The sequence below is a fragment of the Gopherus evgoodei genome, chromosome 2 (genome assembly GCF_007399415.2).
Source record: "Gopherus evgoodei ecotype Sinaloan lineage chromosome 2, rGopEvg1_v1.p, whole genome shotgun sequence".
Classification (NCBI taxonomy): Eukaryota; Metazoa; Chordata; order Testudines; family Testudinidae; genus Gopherus; species Gopherus evgoodei.
In genome coordinates this window covers 66,276,096-66,301,796 of record NC_044323.1, presented here as the reverse complement: position 1 = coordinate 66,301,796, position 25,701 = coordinate 66,276,096, and the positions used below count along the sequence as shown (strand labels likewise).

General features: G+C 48.2%; 1 protein-coding gene across 4 annotated transcripts in view; it reads left to right on the top strand.

The window, feature by feature from the left end:
* The window catches only part of RFTN1 (raftlin, lipid raft linker 1), a 130,882-nt gene that overhangs the window by 75,622 nt on the left and 29,559 nt on the right, over nt 1-25,701 (top strand). For all 4 annotated transcript variants that reach the window (XM_030550906.1, XM_030550905.1, XM_030550903.1 and 1 more), the window contains exons 5-6: nt 5,822-6,257; nt 11,603-11,806. In XM_030550906.1, coding sequence (XP_030406766.1) covers nt 5,822-6,257; nt 11,603-11,806 — 640 coding nt within the window. The remainder of the gene's footprint in view (nt 1-5,821; nt 6,258-11,602; nt 11,807-25,701) is intronic.

Here is a 25,701-nt window from a genome sequence, read left to right as displayed (position 1 = left end):
CTCCCAAACAGGCTGGCCCTGCCCCCTATCTGACCTCACCTACTTCCTGTCCCCCCAACTGCCTGCCCCCCCAGAATCCCCGACCTATCCTGCTCCTTGCGCCCTCACTGTCCCCCAGAGACCCCACCCCCACCACCCCAGGACCCCACCCCTGCTCCCTGTCCCCTGCCTGCCCCAACCCGTATCCACCCCGCCACTGAGTCCTGACAGACCCTGGAACGCCTACAGTCCAACGCCCCCATTCCCTGTCCCCTGACCACCCCCCCAACCTCTGACCCCTCCCTGTCCTCTGACTGTCCCCGGAACTCCCTGCCCTTATCCAACACCCTCCCCCCGGCCCTGGCACCGGCCCCTTACCCCTGGCTCCCCCATCACCCAGAGCCTCAGTGGGTCGTATCCAGCAGTGTCCCTGAACAGCGGTGCAGCATGGCTCTAGTGACGGCTGAGCTTCTCCCCACTCAGAGCCACGCGGTAAGTGGGCGGGGCTGTGAGATCTAGTGGGGCCTGAGCTTGCAGCCCCGCCCCCTTACCATGCGGCTCTGAGCGGGGAGGAGCTCAGGCCCCGCCGGAGACATGCTGCACTGCTGTTCAGGAACACTCCTGGATGCACTGAGGCTCCGGATGAGGGGCAGAGGCGGGGTTGGGCCAGGGTGGGAGCCTCACCCGTTCTTTTGGGGGCCCCTGTGGAGCCCGAGGCCTGGGGCACATTGCCCCATTTGCCCCCCACCTCCCCAGCAGCGCTGGCTTGTCCCCAGATCTCCTGTTCATTCAGTGTATGTGACCTGTAATAAGTACTCGATTAGCTTTAGTTTAGTTTAGCTAGTGCACCCAGGCCAGGGCATGCCCCGTGCCAAGGGTTTTAAGTCGTGCAACACTTGTAGGCGCCGATGCCAGTGAGTGATCCACATGCGGACTGTTTACGCTGTTTGGGTGAAACTCATCTCAGCAATCGCTGCAAGATTTGCAAGTTGTTTAAGCCTTGCACCGAGAGAGGGAGACATTAGCTCCAGGATATCCTCATGGAGTCGGCGTTGACCCCCGACCCTGGGACACCGCTCCGAGTCAGCACCGGGCACCGTGATGTCAGTGTGCAGCAACCCCCAGGCACCATCTACCAGTCGGCACCACTCCCTGTCCATGGGCCATGCCAAGAAGGCTAAGAAGAGGCCTTCTCCAACGCGGCACCGAAGTAAGACCTGTGTTGGGCAGCCCTTGATCCCTATCGGCCTCCTGGCCTTTGACTCAAGTCGAGTGGAGTAGCCCAGCCCATTCGGAGCAAGCTTCCCCAGATGTCCAGATGCCCTCCACACTAGAGGCCCTGCAAGCAGCCCAGGACGTTATATCCATGCCAGTACTAGGAGCACTGCCAGTGTTGGCCCCGTGATCCAGAGGCAAGCCACCGCTCGGATGTCCGCAGTCGCTCCTGATTCGGTACCAGTCATGGTCGAAGGAACATTCCCGACACCGTTCGCCGCTCAGCGACCATTCCATGTGTAGTCCACGTGGGTTGCCTTTGACTCCCACCAGGTTGTCTGGCTAGGTTCCGTCTGACCGAGACTCCAGGCGCCGCTCTGCCTCGAGGAGCGAGCACTAACAGGACTGAGGCAGATGCCACTGAGGGTCCTCATCTCAGAGGGGCTATTGTAGCCAGTCGCAACACGAACGTCGACGCCGTTCTCGTTCATTGTCTTGCTCCAGGACCCCGCCACGGCACTGCTCCACAGCCCTGGGCGTTAATTGCTGGGAAATTGCCGTCACGGATCCGCCCATCGGAGCCGATCACCGAGCAGCTGTTAGCCGTCCATCGAGGGGTCAGGCCAGCCAGGCTGAACAGCCGACTCCACTGGTGCCACAGCAGGTGCAGTAGCACTGGGCCCCGTGGCCGGCCAAATGGTACCAGTGGGCACCGTGGCCCCCAGTGCAGCCCCCGGTGGGGGTTCACTCAGTGGCCGGAGCCTCAGAAGAGCCATCAGCCTCCCTCTCCAGGCCTCTGAGGAAAGAGTCGGTGGGACGTACATCCTCAGCACTATGCCTGGAGACTGACCAGGTGGTGGACCCTCCGGTGCTGGTTGATACGCAAAGTATGGTTCAGGCCTCCTCGCCCTCCCCTGATGAGGCAATTACTGCCTCTGCTCCCTCTGTCCTGCTAAACCTAAATTTAAGCTGCAGCAAGCACCAGCCCAGGCCACCCACTCAAAATACGAGCCTGCTTATAAAAAGTCGCAGGACTATAAGAAACGCCTGCAGAGGCATTCTTGGCCTGCCCCCTGTCTGGGTCCTTCAAGGGCAAACAGGCAGGGAAATGGCAGCTTTGACAGGACGCCCGGGGGCTCCCTGCCAGTTCTCATCAGGGATCCACCCTCGATAAAGCTTCCCTTCTCCAACCGATTGTGTGCTTTCCTCCCAGAGTGGTCGCAGCTGACCTCAGATCGATGGTTCCTCAACACCATCTCCTGGGGTTACACCCTCCAGTTTACCTCTACCCCACCCAACCACCCTCTGCCCCCATCCTTCCTGGGGGACTCCTCTCACGAGGCTCTGCTTGAGCAGGAGATGGGGCGGCTCCTTGGCCAAGGAGTGGTGGAAGTGATGCCAATGAAGTACAAACGCAAGGGCTACTACTCCCGCTATTTCCTTATCCTGAAGGCCAATGGAGGGCTCAGCCCATCCTGGACCTGTGAGGCCTGAACCGGTACATGGTGAAGCTCAAGTTCCACATGGTCTTCCTGGCCTCCATCATTCCCTCCGTGGATCCTGGGGACTGGAATGCCACCCTCAATCCTCAGGACGTGTACTTCCACATCATATATTTGAGGGGCACAGACGCTTCCTCCGTTTCATAGTTTGGCGGGAGCACTACCAATTTACAGTCCTCCCATTTAGCCTGTCCACTGCCCCCAGGGTATTTACAAAGTGTATGTTGGTGATAGCAGCCTACCTAAGGCACCACAGGGTCCAGATCTTCCCCTATCTGGATGACTGGCTGGTCAGAGGCAGCTCCTGGTCGCAGGTGTGGGATCACGTGGCGTTCCTCATGTCCATGTGCGCCACTTTGGGCCTGTTGGTAAACGACACCAAGTCCACGTTAGTCCCGGTACAATGCATAGCGTTTATCAGGGCGGTCCTGGACGCCACGTTGGCCAGAGCCTTCCTCCCTCAGGACAGGTTCGAGACCCTGAAAGGGCTCATTGATACGGTCAACAAGGTTTCCAGTGACAACAGCCAGAGCGTGCCTCCAGCTCTTTGGTCACGTCGGCATGCACGTATGTGTTCTGCCACGCCAGACTCAGGATGAGGTCCCGTTCAGAGGCAGGCCCACATCAATGGAATTGGTGTCCGAATCATCAGACCTGGGTGGGGAGCCCATGTGGGGGATGTTGAGACTCAAGGTCTGTGGTCTGTGCAGGACCTGGCCCTCCACATAAATGTCAAGGAGCTCAGGGAGATGAGGCCGGTGTGCATGGCTTTCTGCTCACACATATAGGTCAGGGTTCTCATGAACAACTCGGCCTCAATGTTTTACGTCAACAGGCAAGGCAGGGCTCAATCCTCTGCCCTTTGCCAGGAAGCCCTCAGGCTGTGGGACTTCTGTATAGCCCACGACATTTGCCTACAGGCCTACCACCTACCGGATGCCCAGAATTCACAGGCGGATCGCTTGTGCAGGGCCTTCTCTCAGCACGAGTGGTCTCTTCACCCAAGAGTGGGGAACTCCCCCAGGTGGACCTGTTTGCGACTCAGCAGCTAGACCGGTCTCGGGAACTCAGGGCCCTGATTTCCGAGCCCCCGTACATGGTGTTCCATAAGGATAAGGTCCAGCTCCGTCCCCGTGTGTTGTTCCTCCCAAAGGTGGTCTCTGTCTACCACATGGGTCAGGACGTTTTCCTGCCGGTCCTCTACCCCAAGCCCACCGTGTCCAGTGAGGAGTCCCGCCTCCACATGCTGGATGTGCAATGTGCTCTGGCTACCCGGAGCGGACAAAACTGTTCAGAAAGTTCTCACAACTGTTCATTGCCTCGGCTGAACACATGAAGGCTCGGCTGATCTCGACTCAGCGGCTCTCCAACTGAATCACATCATGTATCCGTACCTGTTATGACCTGTTGGGAATCCCCCCACCATCAGTTGTGAGGGCACACTCAACTAAGGCGCAGGACATTTGAAGGGCTCCACATGGTCTTCAGTTCACACTTTCACCTTGCATTATGCGATCGTCTCCGAAACCAAGGAGGACGCTGGGTTCAGCAGGGCTGAAGAATCTGTGAACTCTTACCCACCTCCAACAGATATAGCTTGGAATCACTTATTGTGGAATACACATAAGCAATCATTCAAAGAAGAAAAAACAGTTACCTTTTTCGTTAACTGGTGTTCTTCAAGATGTGTTGCTCATGTCAGAGTTGTCTGGCAAGAAGGAACTGAGGATGGGGGGAGCGCGCAGCGCCCCTTATACCGTGCCATGGAGGCGCCACTCCAGGGGTTGCTAGGGGTGCTCCCCTATGGGTACTGCTAGGGGGGAAACTTCCGACACTAGTGCACGTGGAGAGCACGCACATCTATTGTAGAATAGACATGAGCAACACACCTCAAAGAACACTAGTTACGGAAATGGTAACTGTCTTTTCCCCTCTGTTCAGCACTGGTGAGGTCACATCTGGAGAATTGAGTCCAGTTTTGGGCCCCCCAGTACAGAAAGGATGTGGACAAATTGGAGAGAGTCCAGCAGAGGGCAGGGGCTGGAGCACTTGACTTACGAGGAGAGGCTGAGGGAACTGGGCTTGATCAGTCTGCAGAAGAGAGGAGGGGGAATTTGATAGCAGCCTTCAAATACCTGAAGAGGGGTTCCAAAACGGATTGAGTTCGGCTGTTCTCAGTGGTGGCAGATGACAGAACAAGGAGCAATGATCTCTAGTTGCAGTGGGGGAGGTCTAGGTTGGATATTAGGAAACACAATTTCACTAGGAGGGTGGTGATGCACTGGAATGGGTTACCTAGAGAGGTGGTGGAATTTCCATCCGTAGAGGTTTTCAAAGCCTGATTTGACAAAGCCCTGGCTGGGATGATTTAATTGGTCTTGCTTTGAGCAGGGGGTTGAACTAGATGAGCTCCGGAGGTCTCTTCCAACCCTAATCTTCTATGATTCTGTGAATTATAAATTAATCTTAAATTTGATTATTCATTATGCTTCTTTCTTTATCCACACAGACATTTTTATTCCAAATGTATCTTTATCTCTAGAACTAGTTCAAATAGTAAAATGGTACTACAATAACTTTGTTCTTTATACTCTCATCATGTGAAAGTTTGTCATTTGTTCCTCAATTTAAAATAAGGGGCTAACAAAGATGTATATGTAGCCCAGGGAATTTGTGGGACTTTCACTTGCATACCCATCGAGTAAGCAGAGTACACAACATTCTGTTATGGAGCAGAATATGTAGTGTTGTTCAACTCCAAGTATCTTTAACCTGGCACTATATAAAGCTTGGGTTAGGCAAAGCTACATCTGTTAATGTGTCATAAATAAAGCCTTACAAACACAGATATTCATTCACAATGAAGAAATCCAGTGTGCATATCATTGCACAGGCCTTCCTCTTTCTTTTTTGATTTTCACATTTCACAGACAGTTGAAAGAACTTGTATCATTCTGTTTCTCTAGAATTTAACATTTTATGTAAAGCTAATTATGAGAATTTCCTATCGTAGCAGATGAAATACTAAAATTACGTGCTAGTTCCCTTTAAGTGTGTTATTTTCAGAATATGTCTAGTCCTATAAGACAACTTGCAAATTAAAATATAATCTCCTTGGTTTGTAGATTCAAGATGCAGCAAGTCAAGGCTTGAAGTTTGTTGGAATTATACCTCAGTACAGTTCCCAGGTGAACTCCCAGGCCAGCACCGCAGTGGCACCCACCAGTAACAACTCTGCACAACCACAAGATGTCAAAAATACATCAAACTATTCAGAGGATCATGCTTCATTGGATAGCAAGAAAGCAGATGATGCTAATGGATGCAATGCACCAGCCCCCAGTGAGGAAAATGCTAACCAAAGTGTAGAGCTCAGTGGGGATGTAAGAGGGGAAGAACCAGTTACTGAGCATCTGAGCTTAAACTCTGCAAGGGAGAATGGAGAACAGTTTCAAGGAGAGAGCCCGAGTGTTTCACGAAGACTCAGAGAAGCAACAGACAATCAAGAAGGGGTAGCACAAAGCGACACATCAGCATTGTGTATAGAATCACTTACTGGAAGTAAGTACCGTTGTGACCTCTGATATGAACAAGCAAGTTTTAAACTGCCCTTGTTATGTTCAGAGTATCTTGGAAGAGTGATTGTAGCACTGGAACAGGGAAAAGATGCACACTATGAATAATAAAACCTTTTAACCTACTTTTCAACTTGGCTGCACACTTCATAATCATTTAATCATAAGTTTTTAAGCATTCATAGGAGCAATAAAAGGTCAGGCGCAACTCCATTGTGACCAGTTAGGTTTATCCTTCTGTGCTATTTTAGTGGGGTTGTCGTTTGCAGGGGGCAGTTGTCGTCTCAGATTTGGGCTTTCGTCTTTAACTTATTTTTGCCTCTTTCTCACATGGAAAGTTCATATGCTTGCTGTTCATATGGGTTTGTTTGCTACTGCTCCCTAATTGTGGTACTGAAGTCCTCAGAGCTCCTGAGCTTGGTTGATTTCCATCTACTACTTCCCCATCTGAAAAGATGATAATGTGCCTGAAAAGGCTTTACAGTTCTCATTCACAAATGGGACAGTCCTCAAACCCTTTCAGTGTGTGTCAGCACCACTGTAGGTCAACAGATAGCAGAAAATAAACCAGCCCAAGAGTTCTGAGAACACAGAGGATCTAGACTCTCAGACAGGTGGAGACAATAGTTGCAGATCTGTAGTTAGGACAGGATCAGACAGCAGTAAGATGGAAGGGGTAGTTATTCATGGTAAATGTTCATTCTCATTACACTTGATCATTTTCATCTTCTTATTCTTATGTGTTTGTTAGTGGAGGGTGGTTCATCATAAACTATTTTCCTGTGTCCGTTTTGTTGTCCTCTAGTTGCACATTCTACTTTATATGTGCCATTTTGCACCACTAAAAATATATCTTGGCAGGGAGATGCCACCAGACTCCCTATTTGATCTATTTACTTCTGTGTGGGATACTCAGTAGCTTCACCTGCAATTACAAATAAGACAGGGGTTAGAACAATTTAGAAACACACAGTGTCATTGGAGGAAGGAAATGTTTACTCTTACCTTTTCCCAAATGATTCTGAATTGAATCTCATGATTAACAATTAGACCTCATAATATTTTCCCTTTCTTGTCTAGCTTCTTATAAAACACTTTTTACACTAGTTTCTCATACTGTTTTGCTTAGTTATCCATTTGGTATTAATTATTACTTTATGTAATGAAATTCCACCTTAATTATTTTCACAACCCTCATCTCCTTGGTTGTAGTTTATTCCCATGTCTTATATTTTACATAAGCGCATCCAAACTCTTTTGTTCCTCGTAGGATTCTGTATCTGACAGTGAGAGTGACTTCTTAGCCTCCTCCATAGAATATTGGCCTGATTGTGTGTATTTTTACATAACTTAAGTTTTGAGGGGGGGGGGGGCTGAATCAAACTGGCCACCTTTTACTGTACTTTCTTCATTGTTTGTGGGACAGTAAAGCAGCCAGATTTATCCAAAGTATATCCCAAAGTGGTTGCATTTGTCTCTTATTAGAATAGTTTATCCGGATTTGTATTAGACCCTTATGCATCTCAGCACTGTATTTGCATTTGCAACTGCTTCTAAACAAGGGGTATATCCAGTTCAGCCAGGCAAATTACTCTCTCTTTCTTACATAAGAGTACTTTTGAGAATACTCACGTTCCATGTTTTATTTTCTCCTTAGCTTTACACTTTTCTACACTGAATTGTATGAGCCTCTGACTGCATTTGACCATTCTTGTAGTCTGTGCAATGTATTATGAAGTTTATCTAGGTCATTGGGTACATAAAGTCAGGAAAAACCGATTCTAATCTGATTTCCTGAAGGGCACCACTTGTCTGTCTGCCACAAACGGTTTACATTCCCTAATTCCAACTATCTTCGGACTCTGAGATAGCTCATCTACGCCCAGCTTGCTGACAATTGTACTGAAACTTTTAGTTGTGGAACTTATTTTAAGGCCTTCTGGAAACCCCCCAAAATTTCACCCCAGCTGCTGATTCACTAGACAAGATCTTCAGTCTCATTCTCTGCTGACCTTCTTTGTTTAACTTCTTTCTTTGAGTGCTTTCTGATTTGAGAGTACTTCTCAGCCAGTGTATGGGTTGAGTAATGCTTCTGTTTTCCAAGAATGAGGATCTGAGAAGACAATTTTATGAAGTATCTCACCGGCAGCTGGATTTTTCCAAATATATTGTCCCCACCGTATAGCTGATTTCTTTATTATTCTTGAGTGCCCGTGAGTTCTTTCAGTGCTTTTTCTTCCCTGGAAAATGAATTTCAGTCTTTGGCATCAATCCTTCATCTTCCCTTGTGAACACTGAATCCCTGCATAATTTTTGCATTGTCTCCCTTTTCTTTCACCAGACAGTCTCTGCTCTCTCTTGGACTTTTCTTCTCCTGAATTCATCTTTTTAAAATGATTGTAGTGTTTGTTATAGTTTGTGCAGTCTTCATTTTGTTATTTAATTTAGGGTATGTCTATACTGTTGCTGGATGTATAATTTCCAGCTTCTGTAGACATGCCTGTGCTAGCTTTGATTGAGCTAATGTGCTAAAAACAGCAGAGTAGCCGGGCAGCATGGGAGGCAGGATAGGCTGTACACTCAAGAACTTATGTAGGTTCTTTGATGGAATTGTAGTCAGGCAGCTAGCTTGTGCTGCCACTGTAGCTACACTGCTCTTGTAGCACTCTGGCTTAATCAAAACTGACATGTGTGTGTCCACCTGAGCTGGAAATTACATCTCCAGCTGCAATATAAATGAACCCTTTGTGTTTCTCATTCTTACACTCTTACAAAGTGATTTTTACGCTAGCTGATCTGTGTCTTTGCCTAATTATTTTGTAGAGCCCACATGACTTTTTCTCCTTTTTTATTACTCTTTGCATGTCTTTGTTTATCCACATTGACCTTTTTCTATTCCCATGTGTATATGTTGCCAAATATTCTATACAACTCACAGGCATACAGTACTTTCTCACAAGAAATTCTTCCAAGTGCTTTTCCCACTTGCCTTTGTTTTGTCACCTAGCTAATTCTCCCCTTATGTAGAAGTTGTTCTCTTGACTTTATTATCTGTATCTACTGCTACATTCCTGAGCCAACATGTTTATTTTTATACGTGTAAAGAGCTAATCCTCAGCTTAGCTACACAAATAATAGTAGTAGTGGTAGTTGAACATTTCTCTTTTCTCGTTTTTTTTTTCTTTACTGAATTCCTCACTTCTCATTTCTCTTGAAATTCAGAATCTTTGTCCTTTCTGCTTGTATACCTGTCAATAATTGAACCATTATTGACAGTGGCTTTCATCAAGGGGTCCTCCAAACCTGGATTGAAAATGATTTTAAGTGTACATGTAACCAGGATAAAATATTTTGAGTAACATTTCAGAAAATACCATGCTTTCTGAACAGTACTGAAGAGGATTTTGATCTTTTTACACTTTGCTGAAAATCGTCAACAATGGTCTATTTTCAAGTGTAGACAGGACTTCTTTGGTATCAAGTTAGTTCTGATTACACACCAGACCAGATTTTTCGTGCTGTTTGCCTGCCTACATTTACACTTTCACTCGTGTCATCAAGAGCCTGGACTAATGCCTGTTAAGGGAAATGAAAGAATCCAGTTAACCACAAATGTGTGTAAGATCAGACCTGCACAGCTCAAAACCAAATCAAAATAGCTTACCTCCCTACTTCCATTTATTTCCAAGTTTAAAAGTGTTGTAGTTATCCTATCCACAAAAAACCTTCTCCATTTATTTCTACCTTTAATAATCATGTCCTGGTTTATCTCCAGATAGTTAACATCTTTCCTGATTTATTTATGTTCTCTGTTTATATGCTTTTTTGAGTATTGTACCCTTTTGAGTCACCTTATCATCACTTTGTTCTTTCTAAACAAGTGGTGTGTAGTGAGTGAATTCCTGTTAACATTCCCTTGGTGGTGTTAGATTTGAGATATGTCCCTTCTCTGCATCTCCTTCCTCCAGGACCCATCATCTGTTGTTTCCCAACCTTCCTTTATATAGAGAGAGTATTGAGCTCTTCTCTGAGGTACACTCTCTGTACTTGATTAAGCCTTCATTAGCTTTTCACTCTTCACCAAGCTTACTTCAACCAGGCTTTAGCTAAGTCATTGGCATTGTAATCCTACGAAACCCAGTTCCACCATCTTTGTTCACAGTAGTGACTTACTCTAAATTGTCCCTGTTTGCTTTGTGTTCTTTTAGTTCCACGACTGGCCTCCATGAGAAAGAACTATCAGAGTGACTGTATCATAGTAACAACTGAGATTAGAAGATATTACCTTTACAATATAATATGAGATAATTCCAAGTTGATGGGCTGACTGAATGTTTTATTATTTTTATTCCCTTTGAAAAAACAATCAGTTCAATTGGGGTTCATTCCTGCTGTGTTTGAAATCAATGGGAGCTTTACCATTGACTTCACTAGGCCATTAATCGGGCCACTAATATGTAAAATAACAATATGTGAATATGTTTAATTTTAGACGTTTTACTGTTAAATTAGTGTTTTTTCCTTCCTGGGAGTTTTTATTATCTCTTTAACTCCCACTTAACCCCAATATTGCAGCTGTCTGTGGTGATTTTGTTGTCTGCTGAGACTTACCTAATGATGAGATTAAATTAATCGCTCCTCAGGTGGGCTGGAAGCTACATCACACACACCAGTATCTAGCTAATGCCCTTATCTTTAGGGATCTTCACAGTTCCACTTTTCCTTCCTATTCATCTGCTCATCTCTTACTGCTTTGCCTCTTCTCAGACCCATTTGGCCTCTATATTTGTTTGATCCACTGTGAATTCCTGATCTTGGCTCTCCCACTTGCCATTTCCATGCGCAGTGGAAGGTCATATCATTGGAAATGTTACTTGTCCTAAATTTGCAGTAAGATCTCAGATTTGAGCTATGTCCTTGATATCAGTTAGTAGCTATCTCCTTTGTGGCTCATACACAAAGGCAAACAAGTATACAATTTAGGTGAATTTGCTAATAATATATTCTACAATGATAAATTTTACTAGTAAAACTCATTTGTTTCTACTATGTTATTTATTTATGCTGGTCGACTCTCCCTCTGAGCAGGAGTTCCATATTACAACTAGTAAATATTTATATTATGATAAGGCCCCAGTCAGGATTTGGGACCCTGTTGTGCTGGGCATTGTATAAACACGTAAAGGAGATGACCCTACTCTGAAGAGTTACAATAGAAAGACAAGCAGACAAAAGGGGAAGGATCTGATTATGATAGTTATAATAGGAAACAATAATTATAATATCACAATATGTTTATTATAGTCTTACAATTTAAAAACTTTTTTTTAGCAATGGAAATATTTGCTATCTTCAACAAGCCAAAGACCCAACAAAGATGCAGCCAGTACTATACTGTGATGATTCCTATGAAGATCTCCAGGAATGGGCAGACTGTCAACAGCTTAGAAGCAAATTGGCTGGAGCACATGACAGATCACTTCCGGAAAGGAGGCTTGCTGGTGAATGCCATCTTCAGCCTTGGAATGGTAAATGGTATGGAATTTACTGAAAGCACTACCCATGACTCTTTTTCCTTTTAAGGGGCTTACTGTAGTTGAAGAGAAGACATTTGGTGGGTGTTTTTAGGATAAGCCAAAGCAGATTTTATTTTTGATCAACCTATTTCAGCGATGGAAATAGCCAAGTACAGGAAATACTTTGGTGATTGAATGAGGAACCTTGAGATCATGCATTATATTTTATGTACATTGTAGAGATGCTTCTGCAATCACAGAAGTATGCAAACACAGATAGCATCAGTTTATTTACATGAGTCAGTTTTTGATCTTTAATCTTTGAAGTTTTAACAAAGAATTGTCTGTTTTTTTTAACTACACTCTGGAATCACATACCATACATGCAGATTACTTGTAGATTTCACCCCCACAGCAGCTTGTGAAATAGTATCTCAACATCTTAAAGCAGTTGAAATAAACTAAGGGAGGCATTTCCTATAAACTGCTCTGCTGTACACTGCTTCTGGGTCTGAGTTTAGGTCACTGCAAAGACACTACTGATTGTATTTATCCATTATAATCAGTCTGTCTAGGTTCTTATGCAGCACCCATCACCTGAGTACTTCACAAAATTACAAAATGTACATATAAATCTCTCTTTTACTTTGCCTTCTCCAATCTGGAGTGTGTGATGGAGAAGTGAGGTGGTTCATTTGTTTTGTTGATGGTATAGTAAGAAGAGTAGATCAAAGAAATGAGTGGTTCTGAAAATTAAGCATCGTTGCCAGGATTTGAACTCTGCTCTCTTGGCTCCACAACCAGTACTTAGAATATAGTTGGCCACAATGCTTTACTTAAAATCAAGCCCTCAGCCCTCTTACAGAGAGGGACAATATTGACTTAGGTGTTCAGGACCCAGGAAGAATGGGAAGGAAAAGACGGGCCAAGGGAGGGAAAATATTAGGACAAAAAAATGTTCCAGTCATAGACAGCAAACTAACTTTCTTGGAAGAATATAGTAGTAGTCCTCTCATGACTAGAGAAATAAGGCCTGATCCTGTGACTGCTGAGTGCCTTTGCATTCTGCTGACTTCACTGAGTTTGCTTAGCCACTCCTCAGAGGTAATTCACTGGATAGAGCGTTGATTTGGGGGCACAAGGTTTGTGGCAAAGTGAGACAAGGACAGCTGCCAGAGCTTTTCTTCCGCTTTTGCTGCTGGCAAAAGTCTCTTGGCCAATGATAAAACACAAGAAGATTAATTTATCCTGTTAAAATTCAATTGGGAAATTAACAGTCACTCCTAATTTTTCATTCTGCAACAAATAGCAGCAAAGAGAAGGTCCAAAGTTCACATGATGGAATGCTTTCTCAGAGCTTCCTGTCAAGTCCTGTAATTGCTAGTTAACTTGCTTAGAAACAAATGGTCATTTATTTTGTGTATATAAAAATTGCAATTTATAAAGTATGAGTCACTGAGCCTGATCTGCCCAATTATATCTGCTTTTTAATGCAAGTATTTATTCCTGGCCTCTCATCAGTGTACTGTTAAACACAGCATATGAAAATATTCTTTTGTTATTTAAACATTAAAAGTGCTTTTACATAATATTGCTCTGGGGGAGGTTCATGCACTCAGATACTATGTTGAAGAGTGCTTGGAAAATGCCTACACACAGCAGTGAAGAGAGATTAGAGGCTGAGTCTTAAATGTTGTTTATTTTCTGAACAATCTGAATAGTACAGTTAGTTTAGAATTGTGTAAAAATGGCCAGATCCAGAGTTAAGCTAGAGTAAAGATTGTAAACAGGCCATTAATTTGCAATATTATTAGAATTTTATTATTATGAAAGCAAAAAGTTTGAAAATCAAGGAAAAAAGTATGGAAATAATGAATTTAGAATGTTGTTGACTCAACCTAAATATCATGAGGCTTAGAAATAGTCAGTATGGTGCCAACAGCATCCTTAACTCTGCCGTTTATCCTTGATCACTTTCAATTCCGGGCCATAGACCTGCACTGTATAAACTGTGGCTAAACCCACTCATTAGTAGACAGACACCTGCCCTTTTACTGCCTTCATGGTAAAGGTCAAAGACTACAACATCTAGGTTTCCCTGTTTCTCCATGAGATGATAGCACTTGACTCTATCCATTTACTCTCCCAGTATTAGTCAGAAACCTCAGATTCCAAACACAGATCAGAAGTCAAATTTTCTATATTCATCCAGAACTAATGAGTTATGGGCCCTCCAGAGTCTAATTGCCCTTCTAAGATGGGCTTGAAATCCTCCTGTACCTGAGGAAGCTTGGAAGTGTAGCTGCAGGTTATGTCATTGGAGAACAAAAGACCATATTATTGTGATTCATATATAATATATAAAGATTTTCATGTGACAGCTAGTGCAATTCTTCCACCAGTAAGAAGAGGCTAGATGAAGGCAAATAGTCAGAGTTAAGCTTGGTGTTTGATACTTTAGATGAGTATTTCCAGATTTGATGATGTTTAAGTTTTTTGTTGATTTACAGTCCTCTAAATTCTTAGTTTTCCTGCATTTGCTTGTTACCTTAACTCTGAATTTCCAACTTTTGGACTTCTAAAAAATATCTACAGTGTTTAACAAAAATAAAATGTTTGGGACATTACTGGTCACACTGGACGGTAGTCATTGCTAGTGTGACTGTACTGACCTCAGTGGAGTTGGCTCAGGGATGCATCTAGCCTGTTATTTTCCTATATAAGTAGCTAACATGGCTGGGATTCTTGTCACTTATGTGGGGGGTATGTGTGTGTGTGTGAGAGAGAGAGAGAGAGAGAGAGAGCTCAGCCAAAGGCTAACACACAGATCACACGCCAAGTAGAATTTATGCCAGTATGTTTCACTCAATAGAAACAATAACAACATAAAAGTTAGCTTCAGAGATGAGGTGGCTTAATAGTTCAAAGACAGCTGTGGGAAAATTGTTGCCCACCAGTATAGCTGTCATGATATAATAAGAAATCTTTTTTCCATACCCTTCTTTTAAATCACAAGCAAGAACATTACAGCAGCATTTTGCCAACAGACCTGCATCAAATATTTATACAGCCAAGTGAAAATAGCTTTTTGTGAACAATGGGGAAGAATCTTTACCTTAATAAAAAATGCAGTGATAATGGACCATTTGTTGGTAAAGGAGGGTGATTTAACCTTTGTATTCTGAGCCTTCACTCTGAGAAAGAATGAAGTTGCATGAGCTAAGAGGATGGAGAGGAAAATGACACCATGAACCAGACAAAATCGAAACGTCGTTTGTTTTAATAGCATGACCAGCTGTGTGGCCCAGTGAACCGCTGCTAATGGAGATGGCCCAATGTTTGATTGCAACACAGGGCTTGCTAACTTAGTATTTGAGAATTAACTGGATGAGTGTAATACACTGACTTCCAAGAGATTAATCACACTAATTAAGAGTTTATTGAAAGATGAGAAAAACACACAGAAATCAGGGAGATGTTGAACTGCTGGCATAGTAGATGGTGTAACTACTGCAGACTACTGTAGGAATTGTAAAAGAGAGTCTTGGCCTGCAAAGTTTTGGATGACTATTTTTCTAGACTTGAGACATGATGGTTCTGTCCCAGAACACACATTAGGGTATATACTTTGGGTATATCTACAATGTCAAGTTGAAGATGTAAATTCTAGCTCACAGTGACATACCTGCACTAGCTCTGATAAAGCTAGTGTGCTAAAAATAGAGTGTAGCTCAGTGCAGGCGACAGGATGGGCTAGCCAACCCAAGTACATAACTGTCCAAGATGCTGGGAATGTGCTTGGGGTGTCTAGCCCCTCCTGCTGCCCATGCCACTCTGGCCACACTCTATTTTTAGTGCACTAGCTCGATCAGAGCTAGTGTGGGTATATCAACTTGAACTGGAAATTACAACTCCAGCTCGAAGTGTAGACGTACCTTAAGTATCTTCATTAGGTGGAGCTCATAATATGCTCCGGGGACTCCTTGCACTCCTCCATTTCCCCTGCCCTCAAGCGCCCTGTGTGTCTCCTTTGCATTGCCCTTTATTTCAGGGACTCACTGCAACTCCCTCTTCTCTTTCCCACATGCCAGCAGTATCGAGAATCCCCCATTCCCACCTCACCCCATGGCAATGAGTCTGTGCCCGATACATTCTTCTTCCCCCCAGCTCCACTGCAAGATCTCCCATTCTCTACCAATGCCACATGCTCTTTGTGGATCCCCATCCCGGCCTCTATCCTCCTTTCACCACATACCGGGGCACTTCTTCTTCCCTAGGCACCCTTTCCCCACCATTATTATTTCTCTTCTTTCTGTGTGGGAGATAAGTCATTCAGGGTGTCAACATGTTAAATGCTATTGAGAGAGCAGGAAGAAATGAGATAGAGATATTGCTGTGCTATACGTTTTTGATGGGTTCTATCAACTGATGTTTTTGATCTATAGATAATTACAGAGTGCTGTGGCTCTGCTAAACAGATGCCAGGGCTCTGTGTGTCCCGCATTTCTCCTCTTCCAGTTTTCTGATTTTCTCTCCCAAATCAATAGGGTTCTGCCCATTGATACCTGAAACATTCCCTGAAATTTTGGAATTAGTCAAAGGTGGGGTTCAGAAGCTATTGCATTATTGACGGCCAAGAAAATGCCATCAGGCTGAGCATATGCCCTTTCAAGCTCAGCCAACGATAGACTAATTCTCAAAGGGATGCATACTGTGCCTCAGGTGGCATGTGGCCAGGATTTATCACCGAATTTGGTCCGCTGGTTGGGTCATTAGCTTCCCTGGCTTGGGCTGGGTACTGATGGAGAGTGTGATATGAACACTGATCCAGGCCCCCTGCACTGTTTATTTACATATGTGAATGCTGTGAATTGTGCATGAGTAGATTAATATGCAGTGGAATGAGGCACACATGATGATTTCAGAGTGGGCTCAGACGTGTGTGCTGGTTTGTTTTGAACCCTCAAGCATGGGTGGGTGAGCAGGTGGAGGCTACAATTATGCAAGCATTTGAAAATGTATTTTATTGGATTTTTGTATAGACTAGAGTACACATAACCTTCACAAAGCATCTACTCCCACATATAACCTGTCTCTTGTATGATTTAGACCGGTGTATTCTTAGTTCATCTACAACACTTTATTTCTTGGCTGTCCTTGCTATTATGATCGCTTGTTGGGCATCCTAACAGTTGAGGGGTGACCAGACCTGTTCCTTTTGACAGAAGAGGTTAATCTGTCTCTGTGGTTTCACAAACTTGTATCTTTTCAAAAACTTCAATCAAAAACACATACAACATTAACTCCATGTAAAACTGTTCCATGCCAAACTTATCAGACTGAGTCACAGATGTGGAAAATCCATTTCCAAAGTTTGAGAAGTGAAATAAATCCCTGCCGCAGGATTTTGGAGCTTTATTGCTATGCATTCCAGTTTTACTTTTTTCCACTACTTTATATGGTTCTATTTATCCCTTAGTGCATTTATTCAGCTTCACTAAACCCCCTTCCTCTGTTTTTGGTACGACAATGTGGTAATCTGACTAGTGGCTCTCTTTTGATGCTGCTTCATTGCCTCTGATATTGTCTTCAGTTGGTGCTTTTTTGAATTTCAAGTAGTGTAACTGTTTATCTCTGGTGTTGTCGTCCCCCTCCCCCACGCAAAAAAGATTAGTGCTTTGTGCAAAGATGTTCTGCAGCTTGGCCCAGATAGAATAGACAAACTACTGCTCCCATTGCCAGGAAGATGCAATGAAATTAGGTTCTTCTTCGAGTGATTGCTCACATCCATTCCAGTTAGGTGTGCGCGCCGCGCGTGCACGTTCGTCGGAAACTTTTTACCCTAGCAACTCCAGTGGGCCGGCAGGTCGCCCCCTGGAGTGGCGCCGCCATGGCGCCCAATATATAACCCTGCCGGCCCGCCCGCTCCTCAGTTCCTTCTTACCGCCGTGTCGGTCGTTGGAACTGTGGAGCGCGGCATAGCTGTCCTCCACGTCCCTAGCTCTCCTAGTTTCTATCGCTTGTTTATCACTTATCTCTAGTTCTATATAGTTGTTAAATTAGTATTGTTAAGTAGATAGTTTAGTAAATAGCTGTTAAGTAGTTCCTGGCCGGGGGGCTTAGCCCTTCCCGGCACCGGGCGTCAGGCTCATGCCTGTTTCGCCAGGCTTCAAGCAGTGTGCGGCCTGCAAGAAGCCCATGCCTACCAGCGATCCCCACGAAGCGTGCCTGAAGTGCCTCGGGGAATCGCACAGATCTGACAAGTGCCGCATCTGTAAGGCTTTTAAGCCGAGGACAAAAAAGGAGAGGGATCAGAGGCTCCGGACTCTCCTAATGGAGGCGGCACTTGACCCGTCGGCTTCGCAGACCGTGGTTTCGGCACCGGCACCGGATCGCTCCGGCACCGAGAAGACTCCCCGGCACCGACCTTCTTCGGCACCGGAATCAGAGCCTAGGCCGTCGAAGTCTAATACTCCGGCCAGGCAGACCCGGCTTGAGCGCCCGGCCTCGACATCGGCCGCGGCACCGCCGGCACCGTCAGCACCGTTGACTCCGGGCCCGGCGGGTCCGTTGAGTCCGGTGCCGCCGAGCTCCCCCATGAGATCTGGGGTTGAGATAGTGGTCCCATCCACTCCGGAGACCTTCGCCTCGGCTCGGGACCTTATTGCCCTGACTGAGCCCACTCGGCTGCCACCCCCGGTACCTCCGGTGCGGGTCGTATCCAGAGGCAAGCCCATGATGTCGGCACCGCCCAGAGACAGTCGTTCCCGATCCAGGTCCCGACGTCTTGGGCGCTCCAGATCCCGACGCCGCTCGCAGTCCCGGCACCGCTCCCCTCAGCGGTACCGGTCGCACTCGCGGCAACGGTCGGCATCGAGACGGTCGCGGTCAGGCTCCAGTCGGCGTCACCGGCACCGCGACTCCAGGAGCAGGTCCCGACGCTACTCACCGCACCGGTCGACCTCCCGGCACCGAGCTGGTGGCAGGTCCCGGTCCCGGTCCCGGTCCCGGTCTCGCTCGACCTCCCGGCACCGAGCTGGTGGCAGGTCCCGGTCCCGGTCGATCTCCCGGCACCGAGCTGGTGGCAGGTCCCGGTCCCGGTCGATCTCCCGGCACCGAGCTGGTAGTAGGTCCCGGCACCGAAGCGGCGCCCGGTACCGAAGCGGCGCCCGGCACCGTGACAGATCCCGGTCCCGGTCCCGATCCCGGCACCGATATGACTCCCGGCACCGGTCCCCGGCACCGAGACGATCCTCCGTGCCGGCCTGCGCAGACCCGTACCATCCAGGGTCGGCCCCGCCGTGGCCCTCGAGGCAGCCGTCCGTATCCTCCCAGACGGACAGCGGCTATGCGCTGGGCACCGACCGGCAGGCGGCGCTGTTTGCTGATCCGCCGCTGCAGGATCAAGGCCCACAACAGTGGGGATTCTGGACACCCTGGGCGTACCATCAGGCCCAGGGCCCCCAGCAGCTCCCTGCTAGGCCGGCGACTGCGGAGCGTAGGGCCCCTGAAGCCTCTTTGTCTCGCCCCCCTCCCTCCCCGGAAGGGGACGAAGGGTCCAAACAGCAGGACTCCGCTGTGGCTCCGGAGACAGAGGCGAGGGCTGAGGAAGACCCTCAGTTGGACACTATTGTGCCTGGGGTCTCATCATCCTCCTCCCCGGATGAGGCGGTGGCGGGTACCTCCTCCAACAGTCCCCCCCCGCTGGATTTCAGGGCGCACCAGGACCTCCTCAGGCGATTGGCTCAAAACCTGAGTCTGCAAGCAGAGGAGGTCTCGGAGATAGAGGACCCAATTGTCACCATCCTCTCTTCCGATGCTCCCACCAGGGTCGCCCTGCCGTTCATACGGACCATCCAGGCCAATGCCAATACTATCTGGCAGTCCCCGGCCTCCATCCCTCCGACAGCGAAAGGAGTCGAGAGGAAGTACATGGCCCCTTCTAAGGGGTACGAATATTTACATGTTCACCCGACTCCCGGTTCACTGGTAGTGCAATCGGTGAACGATAGGGAGCGTCACGGCCAGGAGGCTCCGGCCCCCAAATCCAGAGAAGCCAGGCGGATGGACCTCCTTGGCCGTAAGGTGTATTCGGCTGGGGCGCTGCAGCTCAGGGTCTCTAACCAGCAGGCCCTGCTGAGCAGATACGCCTTTAACTCCTGGGTGGCAGTGGACAAATTTAAGGAGCTGCTGCCACAGGATGCTCGCCAGGAGTTTACGGCCATCCTGGACGAAGGCAAGAAGGTCGCGCGCACGGCCTTACAAGCCTCCTTGGACGCTGCGGACTCGGCTGCCCGTACCCTCGCGTCAGGAGTTACGATGCGTCGCATCTCCTGGCTGCAGGTTTCCGGCCTTCCGCCAGAGCTCCAGCACACGATACAGGACCTTCCTTTCGAAGGCCAGGGCCTGTTTTCCGATAAGACAGACCCCAGACTTAAGAGTTTAAAGGACAACCGGGTCATTGCGCGGTCCCTCGGGATGCACACCCCCGTGACACAGCGTAGACCCTTTAGGCCGCAACAACAGCAGCACCGTCGGCCGTTTTCCCAGTTCCGCCAGCGGCAGGACCTTTACAGGCGCCGCGGCAGGAACGGGAGGCGCAGGCAGTCGGGGAACCAAGGGGGGCAGAACCAAGGCTCCTCAAAACCCCCGCCTGGTCCTAAGCCTTCATTTTGAAGGTGCGCTCGAGGGCGCAGTAACAGTTTCCCCTATGGATCCTTCCCCCCCGTTTTCCAACCGCCTTTCGTTTTTCCTCCCGGCGTGGTCCCAAATAACATCGGACCGCTGGGTCTTAAGCGTGGTGCAGACGGGGTACCGCCTGCAGTTTGTTTCGTTTCCTCCTTCCCGCCCTCCTTCCTCGTCCCTCTTCAGGGACCCCTCTCACGAGCAATTCCTTCGGCAGGAGGTGCGGACGCTCCTCAGCAAAGGAGCTATAGAGGCGGTTCCCGAAAACGAGAAAGGCAAGGGGTTTTATTCCCGCTATTTTCTGATCCCCAAGGCCAAGGGGGGCCTCAGGCCTATCCTCGACCTGCGAGAGCTCAACAAATACCTCGTGAAGTTGAAGTTCCGCATGGTATCCCTGGGGACCATCATTCCATCCCTGGATCCGGGAGACTGGTACGCCGCCCTCGACATGCAGGACGCGTATTTCCACGTTGCCATTTGGCCACGCCACAGACGCTTCCTCCGCTTCGTTGTGGGGGCTCGTCATTATCAATTTGCGGTCCTCCCGTTTGGCCTGTCCACGGCCCCGAGGGTGTTTACAAAATGCATGGCAGTTGTCGTGGCGCATCTTCGGCGCAACCGTGTCCACGTGTTCCCTTATCTGGACGATTGGTTGATTCGGGGCACGTCGGAACAGCAGGTGTACAGCCATGTCCGCGTGATCACCGGCATGTTTGCGAGTCTGGGCCTCTTGATAAACACAGACAAGTCCACCCTGAGGCCCACTCAGAAGGTGGAATTTATCGGGGCCGTCCTGGACGCCACTGTGGGCAGGGCCTCGCTGCCTCGGCAGCGGTTCCAGACCATGGCGGCGATCGTTCAACGCTTGCGGTCAGCCCCGTTGACGTCAGTGAGGACATGTCTAACCCTGTTAGGCCACATGGCGGCGTGCACTTTTGTGACCGACTACGCTCGGCTCCGCATGAGGCCTCTCCAGCTGTGGCTTATCAGTCATTACAGGCCAAGGCAACCGCTAGACATGTTAATCACAGTCCCCCAGAAGGTCTTAGATTCCCTCGGCTGGTGGTTGGACCAGTCCGTATTGTGTGCGGGTCTTCCCTTTCACCCGTCTCAGCCCTCGGTATCCCTGACAACGGATGCCTCAGATCTAGGCTGGGGGGCCCACCTGGGGACCCTGCGGACGCAGGGCCTATGGTCCCAGGAGGAGGTGGGGCTACACATCAACATGAGGGAGTTGAGAGCGGTCCGCCTTGCTTGCCAAACGTTTTGTCATCAGCTTCAGGGTCGTTGTGTAGCCGTGTTCACGGACAACACGACGACCATGTATTATATCAACAAGCAGGGCGGCACCAGGTCCTCCTCCCTGTGCCTCGAGGCGATACGACTCTGGGACTTTTGCGTAGCCCACTCCATTTACCTCAGGGCTTCCTTCCTTCCCGGAGTACGGAACACGCTGGCGGATCGATTGAGCAGATCCTTCCTGTCACACGAGTGGTCCCTTCGCCCGGACGTCGCTCTCTCCATTTTCCGGAGGTGGGGTTATCCCCGGGTGGACCTCTTTGCGTCCAAGGGGAACAGGAAGTGCCAAGCGTTCTGCTCCTTTCAGGGCAGGGAGCCGGGGTCGATAGCGGATGCCTTCCTCATCCAGTGGTCGACCCACCTGTACTATGCGTTTCCTCCGTTCCCTCTGGTTCACAAGGTCCTCCTGAAGGTGTGCAGAGACAGGGCTCGTGTGATCATGGTGGCCCCGGCATGGCCCAGACAGCACTGGTACACCATGCTGCTAGACTTGGCCGTAGCCGACCCAGTTCCCCTGCCCCTTCATCCGGACCTGATTACCCAGGACCACGGGTCTCTCTGTCACCCAGACCTGCAGTCGCTGCACCTAGCGGCGTGGCTCCTGCGTGGCTAACTGGTTCCGAGCTGCGCTGCTCCACGCCTGTGAGAGAGGTGCTCTTGAGCAGCAGGAAACCGTCCACAAGAGCCACATATTCGGCAAAATGGAAACGCTTCTCCTGTTGGTGCGTAGAGAGAAATCTCCGCCCTATGGAAGTTTCGGTATCCGAAATCTTAGACTATGTTTGGTCCCTCAAAGAACGTGGTCTGGCCTTATCGTCGTTGCGAGTCCATCTGGCAGCTATCTCCACCTTTCACCCGGGTGCGGACGGTCGCTCCGTCTTTTCTCACCCGACGGTGTCGAGATTTCTTAAAGGGCTGGAACGGTTATTCCCTAACGTCCGTCCCCCTGCTCCAACCTGGGATCTTAACCTGGTGTTGTCCCGGCTCATGGGGCCCCCCTTTGAGCCGTTAGCTACTTGCTCCCTGCTTTACCTCTCTTGGAAGGCTGCCTTTCTAGTAGCTATCACCTCAGCTAGACGGGTGTCGGAACTCCGAGCCCTTGTGGTAGACGCCCCATATACGGTCTTCCACAAAGACAAGGTACAGCTTAGACCACACCCTGCCTTTCTACCCAAGGTGGTCTCAGCCTTCCACGTCAACCAAGAGATTTTCCTCCCGGTTTTTTTCCCAAAACCTCACTCCTCAGGCAGGGAGCAGCAGCTCCACTCGCTGGATGTCCGTAGAGCTCTCGCGTTCTACATAGAGAGGACCAAACCCTTCCGCAAATCCCCCCAGCTTTTCGTGGCGGTAGCGGACCGTATAAAAGGGCTTCCTATCTCCTCCCAGAGGTTATCCTCGTGGGTTATGTCCTGTATCAGGACCTGTTATGACTTGGCCCATGTCCCTACGGGCCGTGTGACTGCGCATTCTACCAGGGCGCAGGCGTCGTCGCTGGCTTTCCTTGCCCGTGTGCCCATCCAGGAAATCTGTCGGGCAGCGACCTGGTCATCGGTCCACACCTTTGCTTCGCACTACGCCCTGGTACAGCAGTCGAGAGAGGATGCGGCCTTCGGAACTGCAGTGCTCCATGCCGCGACTTCTCGCTCCGACCCCACCGCCTAGGTATGGCTTGGGAGTCACCTAACTGGAATGGATGTGAGCAATCACTCGAAGAAGAAAAGACGGTTACTCACCTTGTAACTGTTGTTCTTCGAGATGTGTTGCTCACATCCATTCCACACCCGCCCTCCTTCCCCACTGTCGGAGTAGCCGGCAAGAAGGAACTGAGGAGCGGGCGGGCCGGCAGGGATATATATTGGGCGCCATGGCGGCGCCACTCCAGGGGGCGACCTGCCGGCCCACTGGAGTTGCTAGGGTAAAAAGTTTCCGACGAACGTGCACGCGCGGCGCGCACACCTAACTGGAATGGATGTGAGCAACACATCTCGAAGAACAACAGTTACAAGGTGAGTAACCGTCTTTTTTCCTAATATTTGCTCTGAGTTGTGGGGGCATACTTCTAGGTACAGGCAGATCTTTTCCTTATATATACCTTCCCTCTTCTGTCTCATTGCTAAAATAGAATAGTAATAAATAATATTTAAACCTTGCACGTACATAATGTTTTGTATCTATAGCTCTCGGAGCTTTTGCAAAGGCAAGCATCATTATCCCCATTTTACAGATGGAGTAAGTGAGAGGTTACGTGACTTGCCTAAAGTCAGAGAGTAAGTCAGACTGAGTCTGGGATGGAATCTCAGTCTTTTATATATCAGCCTTGAGTCCCTTCCTCGGATCTCTATCTTAAAAAATTAAAGTGCTTGTTTGAGCTTTGACATTCATTCTGTTGCTGGACGTAGATTTGGCATGTGCACTTCCTACATAAATTGGGTCATATTCAGCATCTAAACCTAAGTCCTACAAGTGCCATTTTTTAATGAAATATACAAGATACTCCCTGGCCAGCCATGTACATATAGTGAGCACTTGTCTGAGTCTCCACATTTTCTAACCTGTACCTCAGCTCCTTAGTCAGCTTGTTAGTTATTTATTAACAGCAATTTCCTTTCTTGCTTGAACGGAGTGATCCACTTGAGCCCAAAAAAGAGGTGCCTTTTGGACAGAGTCATTGCTTTGTAGTCCAATTTGTCTAGTTTGCAGTCCAGTGTTTTAAGGACAGCATGTACTGATCAAGCTTAGAATCAGAGAATCATGGAATATCAGGGTTGGAAGGGACCTCAGGAAGTCATCTAGTCCAACTCCCTGCTCAAAGCAGGACCAACCCAACTAAATCATCCCAGCCAGGGCTTTGTCAAGCCAGGCCTTAAAAACCTCTAAGGATGGAGATTCCACCACCTCCCTAGGTAACCCATTTCAGTGCTTCACCTTCCAATAAAATAGTTTTTCCTAATATCCAATCTAGAGCTCTCTCACTGCAACTTGACACCATTGCTCCTTGTTCTGTCATCTGCCACCACTGAGAACAGCCTAGCTCCATCCTCTTCGAACCCCCCTTCAGGTATTTGAAGGCTGCTATCAAATCCTCCCTCACTCTTCTCTCTGCAGACTAAATAAGCCCTGTTCTCTAAGCGTCTCCTTATAAGTCATGTGCCCCAGCCCCTAATCACTTTCATTGCCCTCTGCTGGATTCTCTTCAATTTGTCCATATCCTTTCTGTAGTGGGGGGCCCAAAACTGGACACAGTACTCCAGATGTGGCCTCACCAGTGCTGAATACAGGGGAATAATCATTTCCCTTGATCTGCTGGCAGTGGTCCAATTAATGCATCCCAATATGCCATTAGCCTTCTTGGCAACAAGGGCACACAGTTGACACATATCCAGCTTCTCTTCCACTGGAATCTGCAGGTTCTTTTTGGCAGAACTGCTGCTTAGCCAGTCAGTACCCAGTCTGTAGCAGTGCATGGGATTCTTTTATCCTAAGTGCAGGACTCTGCACTTGTCCTTGTTGAACCTCATCAGATTTCTTTTGGCCCAATTCTCCAATTTGTGTAGGTCACTCTGCACCCTGTTCCTATCCTCCAGCATATCTACCCCTCTCCCCCCGGCTTAGTGTCATTCGTGAACTTGTGGGTGCAATCCATCCCATCTTCCAGATCATTAATGAAGAAGTTGAACAAAACTGACCCCAGGATCAACCCCTGGGGTACTCAACTTGATACCGCTGCCAACTAGACATCGAGCTGTTGATCACTACCCACTGAGCCAGACGATCTAGCCAGCTTTCTATCCACCTTATTTATAGTCCATTCATCCAATCCATACTTCTTTAACTTGCTGGCAAGAATACTGTGGGAGACCCTATCAAAAGCTTTGCTAAAGTCAAGGTATATCATCTCCACCACTTTTCCCGTATCCACAGAGCCAGTAA